This window comes from Python bivittatus, unplaced genomic scaffold, assembly GCF_059951505.1.
Source record: "Python bivittatus isolate LINGU-HERP-01145 unplaced genomic scaffold, Pbiv_v1 ctg000370_np1212, whole genome shotgun sequence".
Taxonomy (NCBI): domain Eukaryota; kingdom Metazoa; phylum Chordata; class Lepidosauria; order Squamata; family Pythonidae; genus Python; species Python bivittatus.
In genome coordinates, this window is record NW_028277062.1 from 1,124,233 (window position 1) to 1,146,942 (window position 22,710).

At 49.3% G+C, this 22,710-nt stretch overlaps 1 protein-coding gene across 1 annotated transcript; it reads left to right on the forward strand.

The window, feature by feature from the left end:
* The first annotated feature begins 309 nt into the window (after window positions 1-309).
* Window positions 310-22,205, forward strand: CPNE6 (copine 6). The gene is made up of 17 exons (XM_088142236.1): window positions 310-581; window positions 6,745-6,905; window positions 8,546-8,734; window positions 10,152-10,226; window positions 11,043-11,117; window positions 13,656-13,739; window positions 14,388-14,477; window positions 14,981-15,079; window positions 15,889-15,975; window positions 17,388-17,447; window positions 18,423-18,556; window positions 18,697-18,751; window positions 18,866-18,917; window positions 19,615-19,748; window positions 19,839-20,072; window positions 21,191-21,362; window positions 21,905-22,205. The coding sequence occupies exons 2-16, from the start codon at window positions 6,753-6,755 to the stop codon at window positions 21,311-21,313; spliced, it is 1,644 nt and encodes a 547-aa protein (XP_087998362.1). The 5' UTR covers window positions 310-581; window positions 6,745-6,752; the 3' UTR covers window positions 21,314-21,362; window positions 21,905-22,205.
* The last annotated feature ends 505 nt before the right edge of the window (window positions 22,206-22,710 follow it).

A 22,710-nucleotide genomic window follows, 5' to 3' on the forward strand; every position in this document is an offset into this window, starting at 1 on the left:
CGACCCTCCGGCCTGGGCAACGTGGCCTTGGGTAGTTTGGGGTTCGGGGCGTCGTGGGAACCAAGCCATGACGAGACGGGTCGAATCGGGCATCGCGCGGGATGGGAGCCCAGCAACCGCGTTTCCTCCTCGCGGGGTGAGCAGGTCGTGGGAACGGGTCCCACTCGCCGCCTCCAGTCCAACCGAGGCCTTTCCGGGGCCCGGCCGGGCTCTGTCCGGGAGGGGGGAGCGGAGAAGAGCCCCAGTTCGCCCCCTCCGCGCCGCGGCCTCCGGGGGGGCGCCCCGCCCCCGCCCCCTCCGTGCACTGCGGAGTCTGGCGAGGGGGAGGAGCCGGCCAGCGGCAGGAGCCGGGATGCTCGGGGGGGGGACGTGACGGCGGCAGCGGCGGCAGCAGCGGCGGAGGCTCAGAGCGGCGGCGGGAGCCGGAGGAGGCGCGCGCGGGACGGATCTGCTGCCAGCCCAGGGTCGCCGGGGCCGAGCGGCGCGCGAGGGTCGCCCGCCGGGCGCAGCAGCAGCAGGAGGGGGCCCAGAAGGCGCCCCGACGCTCACCCGCGCCCCGCGCCCGCGCCTCTTCGGACAAGGTAAGCCCCGCCGCGCTCCCCGCTCGCCCGCCGCGGCGGCGGCGAGCCCGTCCCTGCGCCCTCCAGGCCGCTGCCCGGGCGCCCCTGCCCGCTCCGGCGGCGCCCCGCGGGTGTGTCCCGTCCCGCGGGAGCTCTCCCGCCGCAAGCCTCGGTCCCCGGCTGGGGCGGGGGGGCAGGTGGCTTCGCGGGCTCGGCAGGAGCGCGCTTGGGATTCGCCCAAGTCGCCTGCGGGCGGGGGAGATGGGCTTTGGGGTCCGGGAGTTGGCCACCCGTCTCGGGGAGCTCTTGCGAGCGGCCGGGCAGGAGGGTCCGGGCTCGCTCCCTCCCTCGCCTCCTGCGCGTGGCTCCCGTGGGCGGCGGTCTGGGGCGCTCCCCCCGCGCCTGGCTTTGGAGGGTCCCTTCGCAGCCTCGCCGCCTCCCCACGGCCGCTGGGCGCGTCTTGCCCGGAGCGCCGGTCATGCCGCGGGGGGCTCGCGGGCGCCCGGCGAGAGCGCGCGGCTCCCTCCTCCCGTGCCGCTCCCGCCGCCTCGCCCCAGCTGCCTCAACCTGCTTCCCTCCGCCCGGGTCGATCACCCCCATCCTCCCCAGCCGGACCCCGCATCGCCTTCCCGCCCCCTCCCAGGCGTGCCCGTTCAGCTGGCACGGTTGGCGCCCTCATCTCGGGGACTTCCTCCGCCTGGCGCGACTGCCCACCCCGTCCAGGGCAGCTTTCGGGGAGCTTTTCCCACCTGTGTGGCCCCCACCGTGCATCCCCGGCCTCCTGGGTCCTCCGACTCCGGCTGGCTGCCCGAGTTCCGTCGGGACCCCTTTCCCACGTTCCTCTCTCCTCGGGAACCGCACTCTTTGGGGATTGCCAGAGAAAGTTCTAGTCGGTGCCCAGCACGGCCCACCCTCAGGGGAGCAGCACAGCGGCCGGCAGCTTTCCCTTCAGGGTCAGGCTGGTGCAGGGTTGATCCTTCGCCCCACCGGCATCAGTTAACTGGGCCAAGCAAAGCGGAGCCTCCTGATTCAGGGGCAGTATAGCTCAGAGGGGCTTGGATGCCGTGGCAAGGCGGAAGGGGACGCTGAGGGATCTTGCTAACTGCAGGACAACCTTGTGCAATTTCAAGGGGTTGCACATTTTGTTCCTCTGGGTTTAATGTTCTGTTCCCCACTTTGGTGTGGTGGACATCCTTCGATGTTTGATGTGGACTTTGTGGACTTTTCTTCTTTCTTTGGGTCCTGGTTGATGCATTTCCACTACATCTTTCCTTCCAGGAGTAAAGGAATATCCCATCCCTTTCCATGGGCTTTCTCTGGTTATCAGATAGATTGCCTTTGCACACGGAAGCTTTTCTTTCACTCTCCTTAGACCTGCCAGTAGATTTCCTTCCCATACCTATGCCTAACTTAAAAACAAAAAAAAATCTTCACAACAGCCTCATAAGGTGGGCTATTTTTGCTAGGCTTGATGGATTTTGTTTGCAGAAAAACTGGAATTTGAACCTGGGTGCTGTTGGTTTTGGGGACGGTCTGTGATCCACTAACAGCAAACTGCAGAATAAGCAAGTGTGCAAGTGAAATTGTTCTCTGCACATGCTTCTGGTTTTGGGGGGTTTTTTTGGACAGTTCAAACAGATGCTTCCTACTTATGGACACGGTCATGGTGCAAATTTGTAACAGTGTAATTGCTTTAAAAGACTTGGGGCTTGATAGTTGCAGAGAGCATCTCCGCGGTCCATGTTCCTTCTCGCTGTTGTGTTACACGCGAGTATCTCGTCCGCTGCCTGCTTCTGTGGAGGGCGCGGCCCGATCCTGCTTGTCTTTGGGGTGCGTTCCCTTCTCTGAAGGCGGACACCTTGGAACTGCTTTAGCGGTTACACACACTGCTGCACGCTGCCTCTCTGTTGTGCCAGCGTGACCAACACGTTGTGTGGTGTGATCTTGAGATGCTGGGTGTTGATTCATTACAGGGCTGGAGGTTCCACGTTGTGCTCAGCTCTCTCCCTCTCAATTTAGTCTACAGTACAGCAATTAAGCATCGGTTGGTTCTCCTAGGCTGAGACAGAAAGTAAGTCAAGAAAAAAAGGCTTTGTTAGAGTAACTGGGATCCAGTGTGCGCGCGTGCGCGTGCGTGCAAGCTTTGCGGCTCCACAGAACTCTTTGCTGTGGTGAATTGATAGGGGAAAGGACGGGTTTTTCCACGCAACGCAAAACGGAAAGAAAGGATCCGATTGCTGCAAGGTATTGGCAAGGCTAGAATTTATTTTTATTTATTTATTAAATTTATATGGCCGTCCATCTCGAAATGCGTGGCTCTGGGAGCCTGGCTGTACTTTAAATCAGGATCAAGACATTATAACAAAATCATAATTAGCCAGAAATAGCAGCTGGGGAGGAACCAACCTATCTCAGCAGTTAATATAACCGTACTACAGCCTTCCCCGCACCTGCAGAATCTGCGGATCAGCTACTGAATGGGGATAGAGACCTATCAAGGATAATTCACAAACCTAAGGCGTTGTCTAGCGACCTTAATTATTTCTTCTTTTGGAAAATCATTTAAAACATGCTTGTTCGGCCAGGCATTATCAAGAGAGCAACTCTTCCAGGACCAGACCCTATTCAGACTTCCTTGTTACTGCTTTTTGGCAATAATGGCAGATTCTTATGCTAGGCAGAGGGTTAGGCTAGCCCAGTGTTGTCCAAACTTGGCCACTTTAAGATGAGTGGACTTCAACTCCCAGAATTCCCCAGCTGGCTTAAAGTGGCCAAGTTTGGACAACACTGGGCTAGATGATCTTTAAGGTACTTTTCAATCCGTACGTTCTATGAATCTGTAATTTAAAAAAAAAAAACCGGGCTAGTTTCCATTGGGTATATATTGTTTTTAAGAACTGTTGGCTTCATGGTATGAATTTATCTTTTTTATTAATAATATTATTCACATTCCGAATCAGTGTTCCTTCGGAATAATATTGCACCCTTCTCTGGGGCTTCGTAGCAGCGTCTGAACTGGTGGTCGCTGTAAGAGCGCCAACAAGGCATTTCTCTTCCTGCTGCCTAATTGGTTTTGTAGTTCTCCAAAGATCGCACAGACCTTAACTGAATTGATTCCAATGGAAACTACAAATTAATCTGCTCCTTATTTCCATGCGTTTTTCAATCGTGCTTTTTAAATGGGGCACTTTGAGGGCACCCCTTGACTTGTAGAATGTGCCCTCTTCCCTCAAATGTATTTATTTTATTTATTAATCAAATGTATATGGCCGCCCATCTCACGAAAAGTGACTCCTTTTAATTAATTTAATAAATTAAACTGGTTTGTGCCCTCCACCCTCCACAGCATCCAAGAATGTCTTTGCTGGCATTCAGACTAGCGGAAACCCCTAAGTGAAAATCTTAGCTGGCATCAAGAGCAATTCAATGCACCCTTTTACACACTCCAGAGGCAGAATTGTGTTCGTTTCAGGACTTGCTTAGTTTTTCAGCCCGCCTTGATCAAAATAATCATTTCTAGATTCACCCTAAACACAACCTACCTATCTATCTATCTATCTATCTATCTATCTATCTATCTATCTATCTATCTATCTATCTATCTATCTATCTATCTACCTACCTACCTATCTGTCTACCTATCTATCTATCTATCTATCTATCTATCTATCTATCTATCTATCTATCTATCTATCTAGTAAGAAAGAGTGAAGATGGCAGCTGCAATGATGCAGTCGAAGCTTTGCTTTTGAGGGGAGCTTCAACTGCAATGTCATGGAGGCCATCTTGACTTTTTTGACCCTATCCTACAGATATCCCAAATGGATTTCCTAAGGCTGGCCTGCAGCCCACTTCTGCCGTAAAGAATGTAATAGCTGGGCATTTGTAAACTGGGGACTTAATTACCTTAATATCAACATTTGTAATTCACTGACTTCAAATGTAAGAGAGTTCAGAGACCCATTTATTCATTCTGGGTGGGGCTCGGGACACTTGTCCCCAAATCCTGCTCTGTCAGCCCCACAGCTGACCTGGATCAGAATGACAGAACAGAGTGATATGCACCATTGGGGAGGCTTCCTGTTGAATCTCTGTATGAGAACTTGCTCTGATGTTGTCTCTGTTCAGCCAGCATTGCGTGGCAGGATGGAAGCCAAGCTGGGTGTTTGTTATTACACCATGGAGAGGCACAGCAGAACAGCTTTTTCTTGGGGAACAGAAACTCATGCAGGGTATAACGCTGGCACTCCTCTGTGAACAGGCATTTACTCCAACCTGCTGAAAAGGGAAACCTTGCAGAGTGAGGACCACGGTTATAATTTCCCACTCCAGATTTGCTTTTTCATTCTGGGTTGTAAGCAAATTCTTGGCCTCCCAGCCCGATAATGCACACCCCACACACACATCTGGATGCCTGCCTTCCAGTGTGCCCCCCCCCAAAAAAAACCTGCTTGTGGAGAATGTGCAACTCATAGCAACATGCAGTTAGGAAAAACCTTTTAAAACGTTTTAAAACCTTTTAAAACGTTTCCGTGCTTCTTCTCTTTCAGGCACAGGGGCGTCTGCAGGGTGGGGTCAAAAATGCAGCTGGCCTTACCCTGCAGACACAGCCCTGCTCAGAAACTGGACTGGGGCATTTTCAGAAAGAAGTTTGGAGCCTCAGGTTTTGATGGTGTGTTTCTGCCTGCATTCCCAGAGATACCCGAGCCTCTACAAATGCATTTTATCTTAATTTGATTGTGCTGAGTCTGTGCTGAAAGAGAGCCGTGCTGGACCAGATTCAGAGCTCATTTACTCCAGCATCCTATTTCCATCTCAGTGCTGCCACGATGCTCATAAATCAGATATGAGGAAGGCTAGAACTCTTCCTTTGCTGTTTCACATTCCCCACCCCCAGATGTTAGTGTCCAGAGGTACACTGCCTTGAAACATGGAGGTTCCATTTCGCTGTTGGGTTTAAGAGCCATTCATATAGTAATCCTCCAGGAAAGCTCTTGGGTTTACATGAGTATCTTTTACCATCCACGGTGGGTGCCCCTTGAAATCTTAACCTGGTGCCCTCCAGATGGTATCACCCTCCCAGCACATCTGGAGAACAGCAGATCGGAGAAGGCGAACTTAAAGCGTTTTTCTCCCCAGCCTTTTCTGCTGCCGGAGCATCCCGGATTTGACCTGACTCATATCCCAAGTGGGAGCCAAGCTACCCCATCCAAACTACAGTGTAATAAATCAAAAGCAAGGGAGCTGACTCAGCACCCTCCAGGCTGACAAGCTCAGGTGCCAATTTGGAAATGCCAGCTGGCCCCCTTTTCATTCAGGTCCCATTTCCTGAGCTGAGAGGAAGGTTGGATGGCGTGTAAGTCACAGCATCCCCCTGGCCTGCCAAGAAACCCGTTTCCAAGGCAATTTCTTTGCCCTGAGAGGAGAGATGCTGTTCCCAACACCAAGCTCGAGTTGGCATTCCCGGGTTGCCACGCTGTGCTTTTCATTCCAGCCGCTCAGATCAGCGATCCCTGCTCCCTTTGGATCTCCAGCCCGTTTCTGACCGCTCAGCCCCGGATTTCAGAGCGATGAACTCATAGGAGAAGAACACCCACCCGTCTTGGCCGAGCGCAGGGAGCAGTTGCAGCCAGCTGGAGACGTTTCACCAAGGCAGAGTTCACACAACCCGCTTACAGGCTCAGCCGGTGCATTTGCAGAATAAGCTAACAGCGGATAGGTTTGACTTCGGGTGGTTTTATTGTGGGGGCGTGTGGCGCCCACCCGCAGCCTTTTACCTTAGGTGAGGGTTCTGCGTCTTGTGTGAAACCGGCAAATGGGTTCCTTCTGTAACCAGGTTAAACCTGGGGTGTGAACCCGTCTCTCCACAGAAGCGGAATCAACACGTTGGAAGGTGTTGAGGGGGAAATTTTCCCCACCGCGTCCAACCAGCACGACCGGCAGTTAAACCCTTCAATTTTCCTCCAAGGCTCTAGGGCAGCTCTCTCCAACCAGGACTCTTTCCAAATCTGCTGGATCACGGTTCCCATCATCCACAGCCAGCCCGTTGCTTCGTTCGGTTTGCTTTTCCGTCTCCCCACGGGGGTCTAAATCTCTGCGGTGTTCCCACAGAGGACTTTCCTTCGGCCTGTCCCTCAACCTGCTTCTCCTTCTCTCCTGCTCTTCCCACCCTCCCTCGGTTCAGGTTCCACCATGTCTGAAGGGGCCGATTCGCAGCCGGTGGCTTTGGGGGCATCCCGTGTCGAGCTGCGCGTGTCCTGCTGGAGCCTTCCTGACAGAGAAGCCAACATTAAGCCTGACCCGTGTCTGATCATTCACTTGCTCAGTAATGGCCACTGGAATGAGGTATGGCTTTGAATAATAATAATAATAATAATAATAATAATAATAATAATAATAACAACAACAACAACAACTGAGTTGCCGAAATTATTCATTGGAAACTTTGCCAGAGTAGTGGGAAAACGACTGGGACCATCAGGTTGAGAAGGTTTTGGAAAATGAGCGGGTTAAGATCTTAGGGGACTTCAGGATCCAAACAGAGGCATCTTGTTCATGAAGCCTGATCTAGCAGCCATTGAAAGGAAGAAAGTCTGGTTCATTGATGTTGCTCTGCCAGGTGACGCTAGAATCGAGGAAAAACAATGGAAAAAATTACGAGCTGCAGATCGAAGTTGAACGCTTAAGGAAAAAGAAATCTGCGGTTACACCTATTGTGATTGGAGCCCTCGGAACAATACCTGAAGGACTCCCTCGATATCTGGAAATATTGAATTTATCGGACCTAATTTTACAAAAAACCACCTCGCTTGGGACTGCTTGTATTCTTAGACGCTACCTGAAGAATTCTTAGGTCCTTGGTTAGGACTTGAATTATTAAGTTTCTACCAGACTGTGAATCTAATTGTACATTAACAATCATCATCATCGTATCATTATCTTACAGTACTCTGTGCACATGGGCAAAGTAATTCAGAAACACAGAGCTGTAGAAAGCAGCAAAATCAGCCCTTAAAATAGTCTTTCCCCAAAGGAGCAACCGATTTAAAAACCAGGGTATTGTTTCAATTTGGCCTCGTACCTTCAGGTCTAAAATGTCAGTACTGTTTCAAGCACACAGGAACAGAAGATGCTGTCTTTTGAAAAGCAGAGGAAAAAAATAAAATGTCCTAGTATGAAATGGTAATTTATAATACGCTCATCTGCTGCTCTTATTTTTTTTTTTGAACTGCTGGGATTTAAAAAAAAAAACATATCACGGAATCTATTGGACAACATTTCATATTTTATTAATACATGACCATTTAATTTATTGTGGCACGGTTTTAAAATGTTCATGATGATAAAAAAATGAATGGGATTTTGGCAAGGGGCCGCCCCATGGTGGCATGATATCCCACCAACGTTTGATGGAAAACTAAAGAAAATAAGGGTTGCTTTTATTTATTGCTCCTGTAAAACTTTAGGGCTCCTATAAAGCTTAACCTTCCTGCAACCAGCAAGGGGGCAAAAAAGATCTATTCTAGTGATTATTCAGCCCTCAGAGCTGAAAAGTTTAAGAAATAAATTGCAACACCAGCAGGTTCAGATCCTCTCTTGCTTTGACCCTCATTGTTGGGTTTTACGTTGTTTATCACCATTCAGCTAATGACCAGTGTTTCTCAAACTTGGCCACTTTAAGACATGTGGACTTCAAGTCCCAGAATTCCCCAGCCAGCATGCTGGCTGGGGAATTCTGGGACTTGAAGTCCACATGTCTTAAAGTGGCCAAGTTTGGGAAACACTAAGCTAAGCTCTCTTGCAAGTTTGTAAGGATCAAATAGGTGGGAAAACTAGAGAGAGGAAACACGAAATTCAAGTTTAAAAGCACAGTTGAATCACACCTCAAGCAGTTGCTGAAAGCAACATCTTCCAGATTCTCTCCCAAGTGGGAGTCCTTCCGGTCTCTTGGGCTTGCTCGCACCCACCTCTCCTTTCCTCCCCAGGTGGGGCGCTCCGAAGTCCTGCGCGGGTCCCGGAACCCCGTTTTCGCTCACGTCTTTGCCCTGGACTACTTCTTTGAGGAGATGCAGAGTTTGAGATTCGAGGTCTTCGATGCCGATGGGGAAAGCCCCACAGATGTGGGCTATGGGTCTGGGACGCTCCTCGGGACCACCGAATGCTCAGTGGGGCAGGTAGGATGAGTCTCTGCCTGGGAGAAGCCCCTGGATCGGGATGGGCAACTAAGAGTGGGCCCTTGGCCGCGGGCAAGCCGTCCATTCAGATGTTTGCCATGGGACCCCTGACCTTCCCTGGCAGGGATCCAGCTGGGGGAGGAAAGGGGGTCTGAAAGGGAGTGAAGATGAGAAAAGGGGTATCAGAAGAAGGAGAGAAAGGAGGAGAGAAAGCTATAAAGGGAAGGGAAAGGAGGAAGGGAGGGAGGGAGGGAGAAGAAGAGAGAAAGAGAAAGGAGAAGGAGGAAGGAAGGAAGGAAGGAAGGAAGGAAGGAAGGAAGGAAGGAAGGAAGGAAGGAAGGAAGGAAGGAAGGAAGGAAGGAAGGAGAGGGAGGGAGGGAGGGAGGGAGGGAGGGAGGGAGGGAGGGAGACCCTGAGATCCTGGAATAATCCTGGAGTAAAGGTGTTTTTGTAGAGGTATAAGAGGGTTGCTTTGAGCCTTTTCCAGGAGTGGGGGGGGGGAGAAAAGGGGGTGCAGAAGAATACTGAGAATAAAAGGGAGGAAAAAAAGGGACATACAGCAGAATGAAGGCTGAGAAAGGGGAGGGGGTTGAAGCAAATGGAAAGGAAGGGGATCATGGGGGAAGAGGGGTGGGCATAAAGATCCAGTCCAGGAGGGAGAGAAAGCCCTGGGGGTCTCCCCTCCATTGCGTGCCCCCCTCACGGCATCCCTGTCAGCAGGAGGCTTAACTGAACGACATCCCAGCCAGAAATAGAGCAAATCCTGCTGGAGCTTCGCGTTAGGCTCTTTGCGCCCAGCAGCCTCCAGATGTTGATGTCCTCTGTCCTGCTGTCTCTGGGCCCAGCTGCTTGGTCCCCCCACCCGGGTCAAGTGGCTGGAGGTTCCCTGGACCGGCTCTTGGACTCTTCATGTTGGGAAGCACGTTTTGCCAACTAATCCAGCTAAGCACGAATTCCCGGGAGGGAGAAGCAGCGAGAGAATTGCGATCGGTCGAAGTGTTGAATCGCTGGGACTTCACATCACAGTGATTTTTTTTTTTAGCTTGGTGTTTTCTAGGAGCAGCCTCAGTTGGGGATGAGGCAGGGGTCCCAGTGGGAGATAGATAGGATTATCCCAAATTTCCTCATCCCAACCACTGTAAGGTAAGGTAGGCTGCCTCCATAGGAATGTTGTGGCAAAGCAAGGATTTGAACTGGGCTGGATATCATGAGGTCTAGAAACTTGGGTTGAAAGTTTGTTGGGTTGTACTGTAATAAGCTGAAAACAAAGGGGATTTTGGGGGGAAACTAATTGTACATGCCATGTTGAACTCTGGGCTAACCTCTTTCATTTCTTTTGGGGTGGGAAAGAAAGAACCAACTTTCCATCCATCCATGCGTTCAGACATTCATTCTGTCCTTTTTTCTGGCTCTTCAGATTGTCTCCCAAACCAAGGTCACCAAGGAGCTGGCTTTGCCAAATGGAGAGACTTTGGAGAATTCAACCATCACGGTAGCGTAATCCAGGGGAAGGCGCAGGAGGGGACAGAAATGGGAAACGATCTTAATTTTAGAGGTGAAACCAAGGATATTTTTGAGGAAAAAAGAAACAGGAGTCACAGCCCAGAGCAGAGGACAGTAGGAGTGACTGATGGAAACAGCGTGATCTGATCAGAAACTGTCTTTCCTCAACCTAACGCTGGGTATCATGAGGTTTAGAACCTGGGGTGGAAATTTATTTTAATTGAAAGTCAAGATGCGTTGGGACCACAAGTCCCATAACAGCTGACCTTCTGCCCGCCCGTCTTATCCTCTAGTAACCAACATTTAGTTTACTTCCCCTGGTGTACAGCTTGGTTTATTTACAGGAATTGTTTGCTCTGGCTGTTGGAGAGCAAATTCTCATCGTTACTTTGCAAATATTTATAATCTGCCTTTCTTGAAATGGTTTGTATTCCCCTCCATTCTATTCTGTCTGCACAACAACCTTTTAAGGTAGCATAGGCTATGTGCTTTGCAGGGAAAATGGAGATTTGAGCTTGGCTATTCCCTGTCTTCCTCTGATCACCATTAACCCCTGGACTACAGGAATTTAAGCCCCATAGATTTCAAATTTAGGGTGGGAGAGATGGATTGAGGAGTGTGATGGCTCTTTTAAATGATAGGCATTTTAGAATATTTTAAGTCATTTAGTAAAATCAGGCCTTCCTTTCAGTGTTGGGAGAAGAGTTTAGTAGTAACTAGAATACCAGCTTTCAAGAATATGGAGGGCAGGCAATGTTGCATTTTCCTGTCTCAGGATGAATTTTGGGGCCATTTTTATCGGCAGATTGAAGCTGAAGAGGTCTCCAGAACCAATGAGTTTGTGCAATTGGAATTTTATGGTCAAGAGCTGGATGACAAGGTAAAGAAAGGCAGAAATCAGATTTTTTAAAATGCATTTATTTGTTTGTTTATTTGTTTATTTATTTCTTTATTAAATTTGTATGGTGCCCATCTCCCCCGGAGGGAGATTCTAGAGAAGCAACATTGAGGTTGTGTCACAGGACTCTTGCTGTGAAGAAGAGAGCTGTGTGACAAAAAAGTTGGCAGCATTTTAAATCGAACATTATCTCATGGATTATTCATTTTTAAATGAGGAAGAATAAAAAGTGGGAAGTTGGTCAGGGGGGTGCAAAAGAATCTAGAATCACAAAATTATAGAGTTGGAAGCAATCATTTAGTATGACCTGTTTGGGTTAGGATTAAATTATCCCCCCCCCGCCACTGCATTTCTCACGGTTGGACCTACTTGGTGTGTGTAAAACAATTGCATGAATCTTTCCATTCTATCTTGCAAAATCTTCCTCTGGTATGAATTGGTTAAACTACTAAGGATCTCCTTTGAACTTTAGAACTTCCTCTATCAGCCCTGTAAAGAATATATTTATTTTTACAATATACTTGAGGTTAAAAAATGAAACATGGTATCTTTTGGAAATTACTCCTTCTTTCACAAACAGATCTGCTGTGTTAGACGCATTGCTCAAAATTATCCTCTGTCAGATCCGTTGGAGCAGCATTTCTCCACCTTAGCTATTTTAAGATGTGTGGACTTCAACTCCCAGAATTCTGGGAGTTGAAGTCCACACATCTTAAAATAGCTAAGGTGGAGAAACACTGCATTAGAGCACTATTTCCCAACCTTGGCAATTTCCAGATGTGTGGACTCCAGATCCCAGAATTCCCCAGCCAGCATGGCCTTTGATGAGAATTCTGGGAGTTGGTCCACACCCCTGGAAAATGCCAAGGTTAGGAAATCCTGCATTAGAGCGTGAGAAGAGCCTAAAACAAGATGAGAGGAAAAGCAACTCTGGCCCGGTATTTCATTCTCCCAGGGGCCTCCTTGCCCACGGTTTCCACCTGCATAACACCCAGTAATGCTGCCTTGATAGGGTCAGATCAAGAGCATCTCCTCCTCAACCTCACCCCAAACCAATGGGCCACCTCTCAGCCGTTTCCAACAGATGTTCAATAATATGGGTCCAAGAACCAAACTCCACAGCATCTCCCGGTGGAGCAGGCAAATGCTCGGCCACCTTTCCCTACTGGAACTCAGCTGGAGAGTAGCAAGGGGCAGAGGCCACGTTGCAGAAAAACCCTACCCACTTTTTTTGGGTTCCCCAAGCACGTAAGACTCCCGGGGGTAACACAGGAGGCCTCCCACTCCTCATTCAGCGCGACCCATTTGGCCTCCAAACTAGAGTGCTTACCAGCCACGTTGTTTGCAAGGAAACCGACAGATTCGTCGGGGTGGCAAGATAGCATGTCGTGCCATCCATCCGTGCCAAGGATGGTCTGGGTCACCCTGAACGGGACCCTCGGCCAGGACGCTGCAGATGCCGTCCGCTGAGAGCAGCGGGTTTCATCGCTGCTCTGGCCGTCAAATAGGCTCCCGATCGTGCTGACTTTTATTTCTACGCCACTGTGGTTGCTCCAGGCGTCTTTTCTTCCTTTCGCAAGGAGATGAAAGAGCTGCTCGGAGCAATGCGGGCCTGTTTTTATTGCGGGAGGGAGAACTGGATCTAGATGCAGTGTGGTTGTGGGAGGCGAGCTGCGTCAGTCTGTGGATAGCCCATTTTATTTTTCCAGCTTTTTTCGGCTGCTTCCCAGCTGGGCGGAGCTCATTTCAAGAGAACCTGCTCTCAGCAGGACTAAGGACTTTTCTGCACCACGGAATTAAAGTCCTATTCCAGCCATCCTTCAATCAGCGAGGCGTAATGCCTGCGTGCGTTTCACTCTTCCCAGTCCCTGACAGTTCCCTAACTTCTCTCCAACAATGCGGGGACAAAGCCTGGCCAGTTTTACCCCCTTAAGGCTGTCCTGGGAGAGTGTCAGAACAAGGGGTAAACTGTCCTTTAACACCAGGCCAGCTATGGGAGACTTAAGGCGGTCTTACTCCTGCGCTGGGGACAGAATTTAGGCTACCTCCTGGGAACCCAGCAGAAGAAAAAGGTTGCAAGGGTGTGTTTGTGCCTGGATTAGGGATGGAGAACGACCTTCGGAGGGGATTCAGCCTAGTTTTAAAAAGGAGTGGTAAAGATTGTCAAAATGTGCTCTCTGGAGAACGTGGATGGTCTCGGAGTCATGCCTCTTGTAGGAAAGGTGGTTTAAGTTCAGCCTAAGTGTGGGAAGTGGGATGTCCAGAGCAGTGTTTCTCAACCTTGGCCACTCTAAGATGGGTGGACTTCAACTCCCAGAATTCCCCAGCCAGCATGGCCAAGGTTGAGAAACACTGGTCTAGAGGAATGTGTGTGTGAGAGAGAGAGAGAGAGAACAGCTGGTGTGATATCAGATCTGGATCATTGTTGTCATCGACGCCCGTTGATTGCAACGTATGGTTGCTTCTCCATAACTCCCTGGAGGTTTTTGAGAACTTGCTTTGGTGTCTTCTGTCCTCTAGGATTTCTTCAGCAAATCTGATCCTTTCTTGGAAATATATAAGGTTAGCAGTGGCGAGTCGGAGCTTCTGGTCTGGAGGACAGAGGTGAGGATATTATGGACACTCCAGAGAATTTGGGGGAGGGCTAAAAAAAAAGGGAAAACTGGAGATGAAAAGAAAACAGGCTTGAATGGCACTGAAGAGGAGCAGAAGATGATTAGTAAGCTAACTGATGGGCTATCTAAATATAATTCCCTGTATTTGTAATGATTTTTTAAAAAGAGATTCTTTCATTCGGTCCCTATCCTGTTTCACAATTACGGGGCTGGTGGGGAGGAGAAGTGCTGTGTAAGTGAATTAGTAAAGGACTGAAAGGTAATAAATTAACTCCACTTTTCCTCAAGGCTTTGCGCTCTCCCAGTTCAAAAATTATGGAAACGACAAGCGAGGGTAGCCAGAACAGAAAGGAGACAACAGAACCTCAACCCAGCACCCTTCTAATGATCAGAGGAACACAGATACATCTCAGGGCTTGTTTAGATGGGTGGATTCTTCTCAAACGTTGCAGCAGGAAACATTAGGATCCTTCAGGGCCACCACCAAACAGACCATGATTCTAGGTTGAAAAGGAGAAGGGAGGACGGCGATGTGGGGCCAGGGGTGTGGTTTAGAAAAAAATGGCAATTTCTTGTGGGTTCAAAGCTTGGGAATCCTTTGCCCACTTTTGTATCTCCCCCTGATCTTGTGCACCAGGTGGTCAAAAACAACCTGAGTCCTCGGTGGGCACCGTTCCGGATCTCTTTGCAATCTCTGTGCAGCTGTGACCCCGGCAAGGCCATGCGGGTAAGCTTCGCCATGGGCCCTATTAAAAAAAAAATGCAAGGGGGATCAGTTGGGTGGAAAACACTGCTTTCAGAAGTCACGCCTGCATTGGTCAAAGCCTGTTGTGAGAAAAGTCTATATAATTCTAGGCATCAAATTAAAGAAGGGTTTAGATCAGTGTTTCTCAAACTTGGCCAGTTTCAGCTGTGTGGACTTCAACTCCCAGAATTCCCCAGCCAGCCATGCTGGCTGGGGAATTCTGGGAGTTGAAGTCCACACAGCTGAAACTGGCCAAGTTTGAGAAACACTGGTTTAGATCTTAGAATAGAAATCCATTTCATTTCTCTGCTTCTGGAGAAAACTCCATTCAGATCACTGTCTGGCTGCCTTTTAATACAACTTGAATGTTGTCTCTTTCTAAAGGAACCAGGCAGAGCAATTCTACTCGGAGTCCATATCCTCGACTCCCCGTCTCTAATTTGGAGCCTTTCTGGCTCTTTTTCCTTGCCCGATTCCTTTTCCAGTGTGTCGTTTACGATCATGACTCCAGCGGGAAGCATGACTACATTGGGGAGTTCAGCACATCTTTCCAAGAGATGCTGCGGGCTTCTGCTGGAGAAGAGGTAATGGAGAACTGGAGGAGTGGGGTGGACTGCAAAGACCAAAATCAGCTTCTGTAAAAACAGGGGGTCCCAAGGGGTCCCACCTGGGTCAACTCCCTGCATGTGGACTTCAATTCCCAGAATTCTCAACCATGGCCCTGCAGAGGGGGGGATTCTGGGGCTCGGAACGAAGCCACTAATCGGGGGGGGCTGACACGGGTGAGAAACAGAGCTTAGCTGAAATGTGGGTTTTAGCAAATCAAACACAGCACAGCTATAATTTTTAATGCCGTCTTGATGCTGCAGACAAGCAGTTTTCCTCCATTTAATTTTTTTTAAATGGCCAGCTGGCCAATTATGCCTTTAATTTTAAAAAACGAGGATGCTTTTTAAGGTGGAAAACTCGCTCTGGGAATTTGGGATCGGGGGAAGGAGAACCCTTCCAGATGCCAGCCAGCCAGTGCTGGGTTGACTTTCCCTTCAGACTTTCAAAGCCCCTCCATTTCCTGCCCCCAGAGGAGGAGAAAATCTGAAAGAGCAAAGGTGATGGAAGGACTGTGAATTCAATGGCTGAGTTTTCATGACCTTTGGGATTAGGCTAACATAGATATACTGCCAGTAATTTATAGGTTCAGCATAACTGTAGGAAAAACCGAGCTTTATGAATATATATATTTTACAAGAAACTAAATTAAAAGAGGGTGGTTGTTTTTTATGGTAGACCTTAGTTGAAAAAACCTTGTTTTCCTCGCCCGGGTCTTATTCCACCACTTTGAACGCTGGAAGCCCAAAGTATGCATTATAACCCGTTCCCCTTTTCTTCTCGGCAGGTAAAATGGGAATGTATTAACCATAAGTATCAAGAAAAGAAGAAACATTACAAGAACTCTGGCTATATCGGCCTCACGCAGTGCAAGGTAAGCCTTCTGGCTGTCATAATTACCGTGTTTCCAATCCAGTTCAGGTAAGACAGAACATTAAGCAAAATCATTGTTAAACGCGGCGCCTGGCTTTGAAATTCTCAAGCTGGTAATGGACCCGTTGCTGCTCAGCTCAGCAGTTCAACCCCCTGATTATAAAAATTCCCTTGGTGAAAAATGGCTCTGCAGTTATTGTCCTGTTCAGCACAGCGCTGTCAGCCCCAAGTGCTGGAAATGTTTGCTGCAGAAATATTACGATGAGTTTCAAATAGTGATCTCGATTGCTGGATCATTGAGGAACAGGGAAGAGCAGGACTGGGCTCTGAATAGCCGGGGATGAATGGGGCAGAGGGAATTGGAGGGGGAAAATGGGGTAGAACATGGTGTCTATTCAGTTTGGCATCAAATTAAAGAACATTTTAGATCAGTGTTTCTCAAACTTGACAAGTTGAAGCTGTGTGGACTTCAACTCCCAGAATTCCCCAGCCAGCCATTCTGGGAGTTGAAGTCCACACAGCTTCAACTTGCCAAGTTTGAGAAACACTGGTTTGGATTTTAGAATGGGCTTAAGTTACAGGAAGGCAGATTGCATTGAAAATTAGGAAAAACTTGCTTTGGGAAACGGGAGAGAAACAGAAAGGATGCCTTTGAAAAAAGGACAGCATTGGACCAGGATAAGCTGCTCCCGTTTGGGAAAAGTGATGGATAGCTTAGAGTTTGAGGAATGCATCCTTCTGAGGACCGAGGGGAAATAAGGACACAGCAAGGGAGGGCTGGGAAATTGTCCGAGAGCCAGGAAAAAACTCCCATGTTAGTCTGCGGTCCAACGCTTCCATAGACCTCAGTTTGAGATGGATGCGGTGTGGCCTTGAGGATGTGGGAAGATGAGATTCCACACACACACACATACGCACACGCACCCTTGAGGTTGTGTGAACCCAATCAGAAAGCCCCGTTTCATCCAGAAGGTTCCTGCTGAGGTGGGAACACATCTGTTTTGTGTGCAGAAGCCCTGTAGCAGATGGTCTGCCTTCTGCCTGAGACCACCACTCAGGCAGTGGGTGGTGTGTTGGTGGTGCTGGTGTGGAAAATTTGGGTGTCCAAAGGAGAAAGTTAAAGAACCTGAAGATGGCTAACAGTCCCACCACCCTTCTTCTTCTTCTTCTTCTTCTTCTTCTTCTTCTTCTTCTTCTTCTTCTTCTTCTTCTTCTTCTTCTTCTTCTTCTTCTTCTTCTTCTTCTTCTTCTTCTTCTTCTTCTTCTTCTTCTTCTTCTTCTTCTTCTTCTTCCTCCTCCTCCTCCTCCTCCTCCTCCTCCTCCTCCTCCTCCTCCTCCTCCATCATCATCATCACCACCACCACCACCACCATCATCATCATCATCATCATCATCATCATCATCTCTCTGCAGATAGAGAAAGTTCACACCTTCCTGGATTACATCATGGGTGGCTTACAGATCTCCTTCACGGTAAGTTTTATGACAAAAACACGAAAAGCAAGGCTTCATTCTCCTCTCGGTTTTGTGCCATCAAAAGAGACGCTTGGGTTGACCGCTTCACCCCAAGTGAACTGCAAGTTTGGCAAAAAAGTAGAGTTTCCAAGTTATTGAGCCATTTTAGCTAAATATATGCATGTGTGTATGTATATATGTATTTTTTAACTGTCCCACCTTAAACTGGCATGCTAAAATGAAGAACGTTTAAGATAATGAGTGGATTTTTTTTAAAGGACATTCTCAATACAGGTTGTCCTCGTTTAGCGACCACAAATGGGACCGGCAACTCGGTCATTAAGCAAAGTGGTTGCTAGGTGAAACCGCGAATGTGCTTATGATCTTCCTTCAGCTTTCCTTTGCTTTACAGACCTGCAAACATCGTAAATGCAAGGACTGGTCGCAAAGTTACTTTTTCATCACCGTCGTAACTCCAAACAGTCACTGTCCAAGGCAGTCGCTAAACAAGAACTACCTGTGTTAGTTCCCCCAAATATACGTTTGGCTTCAGAATTCTTTCATATTGTGCAAATTCATGTTCTGCATATTCATGTATGCCTTCAGCATTAGACTTCCACTGGTACATTTTGGCAATCTAGTGAAAACCCAAAGTAAACCCCTTACATCTGAATCTGTATGCCTAACCTAGCTAACGTTTCTCCAGCCCTCTGTTTGAGTCTGACAGCAACCTTTCAACTCACTCAGAGAGTTTTGTGGCTAAATGGGGATTGGAACTCTGGCCTCTTGGTATGAATCCGATGCTCTAACCCAGTGTTTCTGAACCTTGGCAAGTTTCAGCTGTGTGGACTTCAACTCCCAGAATTCCCCAGCCAGCCATGCTGGCTGGGGAATTCTGGGAGTTGAAGTCCACCCATCTGCAAGTGGGCAAGGTTGAGAAACACTGCTCTAACCACTGGGCTACATTGTTGGCTCCCTCTTTCCCCTGCCCAGGTAGCCATTGACTTCACAGCCTCCAACGGGGACCCCCGGAGTGAACATTCACTCCATTTCATCAACCCTAAGGAGCCGAACGAATACCTGAAAACTCTGTCGTCCGTGGGCGAGATCTGCCAGGACTATGACAGGTATAGGACAGGTTTGCATGGGCTAATTTTCACCCACCTGGTCCTACCAGGTGTGTTGAGACTTCCACTCCCAGAATTCCCCAGCTGCCTCCAGAGGGAGGCTGTCTGGATGGAAAACTGACCAGCGTTTCCTGTTCCAGTGATAAGCGGTTCCCAGCCTTTGGTTTCGGGGCACGAATTCCTCCAGATTTCGAGGTAAGGCCAGGAGAGTTCTGAAATCTGGTTAAGCCGCGCAGTTGGGCAAATCGTTCCCTTTTGCACTTCGAATTCGAACCCTTGTTCCTTTCTTTTTTTTTGTTCCTCTGGCAGGTGTCTCATGATTTTGCCATCAACTTCGACCCGGAGAACCCGGAATGTGAAAGTAGGGAAAACTTCTTTTCTTCAGTGGAATTGCTCTTTCTTGTGCAAACTCCTTTTTAGAAAGACTTGGAGACTAAAACCCCGTGCAATACAGACTTTTTTGAAGGGGGTGGGTGTTGGAATAAAGATGGAAAGAGGGAGAAAGTCGGAGGAAGGGAACTGAAGAAATGGGTTCTGCTTTAGATTTGGGGAGAATGGTTAAGATTTAGCTAAGAGTCTTCCTGGTCTGGAGAAACGGGATGGATATTTTCAGTCATGAGCCATCTCTCTCTCTCTCTCTCTCTCTCTCTCTCTCTCTCTCCCCCCCCCCCCCCATTCTATTGTCTTTTCAAACAGTTGGACTGTTCACCTGAACCAGGTTGGGAGGGAGGGCTGGCATTTATAATCCCAGCTCTCTAGAAATTAGCAGATTGCAGAAACCATTTCTTGTGGGAAATGGAAAAGAGGTGGGGTTGATGCATTAAATGCTTAACATGAAGAATGCCTAAGAGATTGCTGTTTTTCCCCCAAAGCGTGCCTTCTCTGCTTCCACAAGTTGTAATTCGAACAGTTGTGCAGGTGGTGAGGGTCTTTACCTGCTGGTTTTCCTCCTGCCGCACAACTGGGAAGGGTGCACGTGCCCGGGGAAGTCCTCCTGCATTTCCTGTTCCAGGTCTAGTGGGAATTTAGGCCTGTTTCTTTCCTCCTTTTCTTCGCAGAGATCCTGGGAGTGATCGAGGCTTACAAGCGCTGTCTGCCCCAGATTGAGCTCTATGGCCCGACCAACGTGGCGCCCATCATCAACAAGGTGGCGGGTCCTGCAGCCGAAGAGGAGAAAACTGGAATGCCCACGGTATGGGGGGGACATCTAGGACCCCAAAGGGGCCAGGGGTAGCCTCTTGCCACATCATTGCCTTGAGACCCTCCTCTCCCTCTTCCACAGAAGTACCGCGTGCTGCTCATCCTCACCGATGGTGTGGTGAGCGACATGCCCGAGGCCTGTGATGCCGTCGTGCGGGCCTCCCGCCTGCCTCTGTCCATCATCATTGTGGGCATCGGGAACGCTGACTTCTCCGACATGCGAGAGCTGAACGGGGACCGCGGGATGTTGGAGACTGAGGAGGGCAGAGCAGTCCGCGACATTGTGCAGTTCGTGCCTGTGCGCGAGTTTAAGAAGGTGAGAGACCCTCTGTTGTGGTCTGCTAGTGTGTGTCACAGCTAGAAGCCACTAGCCATCAGTAGCCATGAAACCCTTGCTTCGGGCATCTGTTTGAACGGTTCTGTTCTCTCTAATTTCTGCCTATGCAGTACTTCTTTCTCAATTTTGTCTGCCTGCCTGCCTGCCTGCCTGCCTGCCTGCCTGCCTGCCTGCCTGCCTGCCTGCCTGCCTGCCTGCCTGCCTGCCTGCCTCCCTCCCTCCCTCCCTCCCTCCCTCTGACTTTCTGCCAGTGCAAACTCTTCCAATCTCCTCCCTCTCTCAAAGACTAGGAAACTCCATGGGGCCAGATCCGATTTAAAAACACACCCTTGTGGGTACTGAAAATACATCAATGTTTATCATAGTTGTTTACAGCAATACACTCTTCGAACTGGGGGAGGGAGGGAGAGAGGGTGCTCAGGGTGATAGCCCTGCTTGAAGCACCCCATCAGAGCCTCCATAGTTCAAGCTTTTGTGTAGCAGGCTGGTAACTACCAAGTTATTTTCTTCCACTGTCACCCCAGCTTCTGTTTGTGGGTGTGTGTACAGATATGCACTACATAGCTGGTAGCCACCAGCTCCTGGCTGCAGAAATTTGTAAAAATTAGATTTCTTGGTTGGTTAACCTTCCCGATGCCCTCCCGGTGTAACAATATTCAAATGTACTTTCTCCTATTACTAGTAGTAATATTTGCCATTACGTTGCTGTTGATTCTTGGCAACCACATAGCTGAAATTTGTCCAGGGTGGGCTGTCCTCCCCCAGCCCTTTAAGCCTCTCAATGGGGCATTCATTGCTGTTGCAGTTGGATCCATCCACCTTGTGGCTGGTTGTCCTCTTCTCTTTCCTTCTCCAGCATTGCAGACGTCCCCAGAGCACTGGGTCTTTCCATAGGGTGTGCCAAATACAATAATTGGAGCCTGGTCATTTGGGCCTCCAATGAGAACTTTGAATTGGTTGGTTTGACGATGCATGTGCTGGTTTTCTTGTCTCCCCACGGTATTCTCAAGAGACTTCTCCAACGCCGACATTCAAAAGCATCAGTGCTCTTCCTACCCGGCTCCTTCAACTTTTGCACCCTCCTTTTCTCCTCCCAGGCTCCCCCCAATGCCCTAGCCAAGACCGTTTTGGCTGAAGTTCCCAAGCAGGTGGTGGAATATTATGGGAGCAGAGGCATCTCCCCCGGGACACAGAAACCCTCCTCTCCACTGCCCCAGTGAGACCCCCAAGCACCGTTCCCTGTGGGCATGATCTGTCCAGCACCTGAATGTGAGTGTCAAGAGGGTGGCGTTGGAGTGGGGGGGATGGGAGGGTGGGGGGTGAGGTAGAGATACGATTGTGGGTGGGCAGCGATGAGAGAGTAGGAGAGAATTAGCAAGAAGTTTGAGGGGGCTGCCAACTCCCAGCACCCCGAGCTACATGGCTAGAAATCCTGGGAGTGGGCAGTCCCCCATCATTTGGAAGGGAAGGAGTTGGGAGAATCGGATTCAGAGCGGAGCACGGCGCGACCTTGAACTGGGTTGAATCTCCCTCTTCTTAGCCAGCCTTGATGAGTGTTGTAAGGAGAAAGGATGGGGAAATGTGCCAATCACCCTGCAAGCCTTAAGGGGAGGGGGGCAGATGGGGGCAATAGCCATGGGACGAATCCAGAACAGAAGGACTTTTGGAAAGTGGCAGCTGAAGAATCTTGGGATTCCCAGAGGGCGTCTGTGCAGCTTTCCCAACTGCGAGAACCTGGGTGTAGGGTGAGTGGGTTGTGTGAACCAGCAAATTTGGGGGTCCTGCATAAATTCTCTCTCTCTCTGGCACAGGTGCCTGTTTCTCTTTCCTCACACCTCCGTCTTCCAGCCTCTGGTCCCGTAGGAACTCCACCCCCTGCCTCTTCTGGTGGGGAAGAGAGAGAAAGCAAACGAGAATCTTGTCTCTGGCTTCAGGTCTCCACCCACGACTCAGGACGTTAGCTGGCACTACACGGCATCCGGGCATCCCCGGCAGGGTTCTCTGCCTTCTCTGCCCTCCCTTCTCTGCCCTCCCTGCTCTTAGCCTTACCCCCAGTAGCTTGCGATGGTGACTCCCGTCTCCTTTAATAAACACCGTGAATTCCTCCTTGAATTCTCTTCTGTTTCCTGCTGCTTGCAATCTCTCGGAGTGTCCAAAGCTGGAGACCGCTGATATGGGGGGGGGGGGGTTCTCTCTTAAGACAGAGATATGTGCAAACCAGTGAAGGTTGACGTTTGCCGATGGGAAAATTATCCACGTTCGCTGGCCAGTGTTGGAGTTTTATTCTGAAGTGGGATGTGGATTTCTAAGGGAGCATATAAGACAAGCAGTAGTAGAAGGTTAATGCAGGTGTGGAATTCAGAGTAGGCCGTTGGGCCCAAACTGCTTCATTTTATTAAGGAATAAGCCCAGCCTAATAGTAAATTGTGATTTCAGTATTAGAGCTTTTACTTGGGCCAACAGGATGCAAAATGAGTCTTCATTTTATTTCTACATGCTATTATCCACGAGATGAGTCAGATAAAGAATTCCTGGCAAGGGAAAAATGTTAGGTTATCTGTGGCCAATTGTACCCTGTATGAAAAAGGATCTCCTTAGCTCTCAATGGGCAGAGTGC

Excerpts from the sequence above, each read along its gene's own strand:
- CPNE6 (XM_088142236.1), top strand. The coding sequence starts at position 6,753 with ATGTCTGAAGGGGCCGATTCGCAGCCGGTGGCTTTGGGGGCATCCCGT. Across the intron at positions 14,478-14,980 it reads ACCCCGGCAAGGCCATGCGG|TGTGTCGTTTACGATCATGA; the intron begins GTAAGCTTCGCC and ends TTCCTTTTCCAG. Across the intron at positions 18,557-18,696 it reads ATCTGCCAGGACTATGACAG|TGATAAGCGGTTCCCAGCCT; the intron begins GTATAGGACAGG and ends TTCCTGTTCCAG.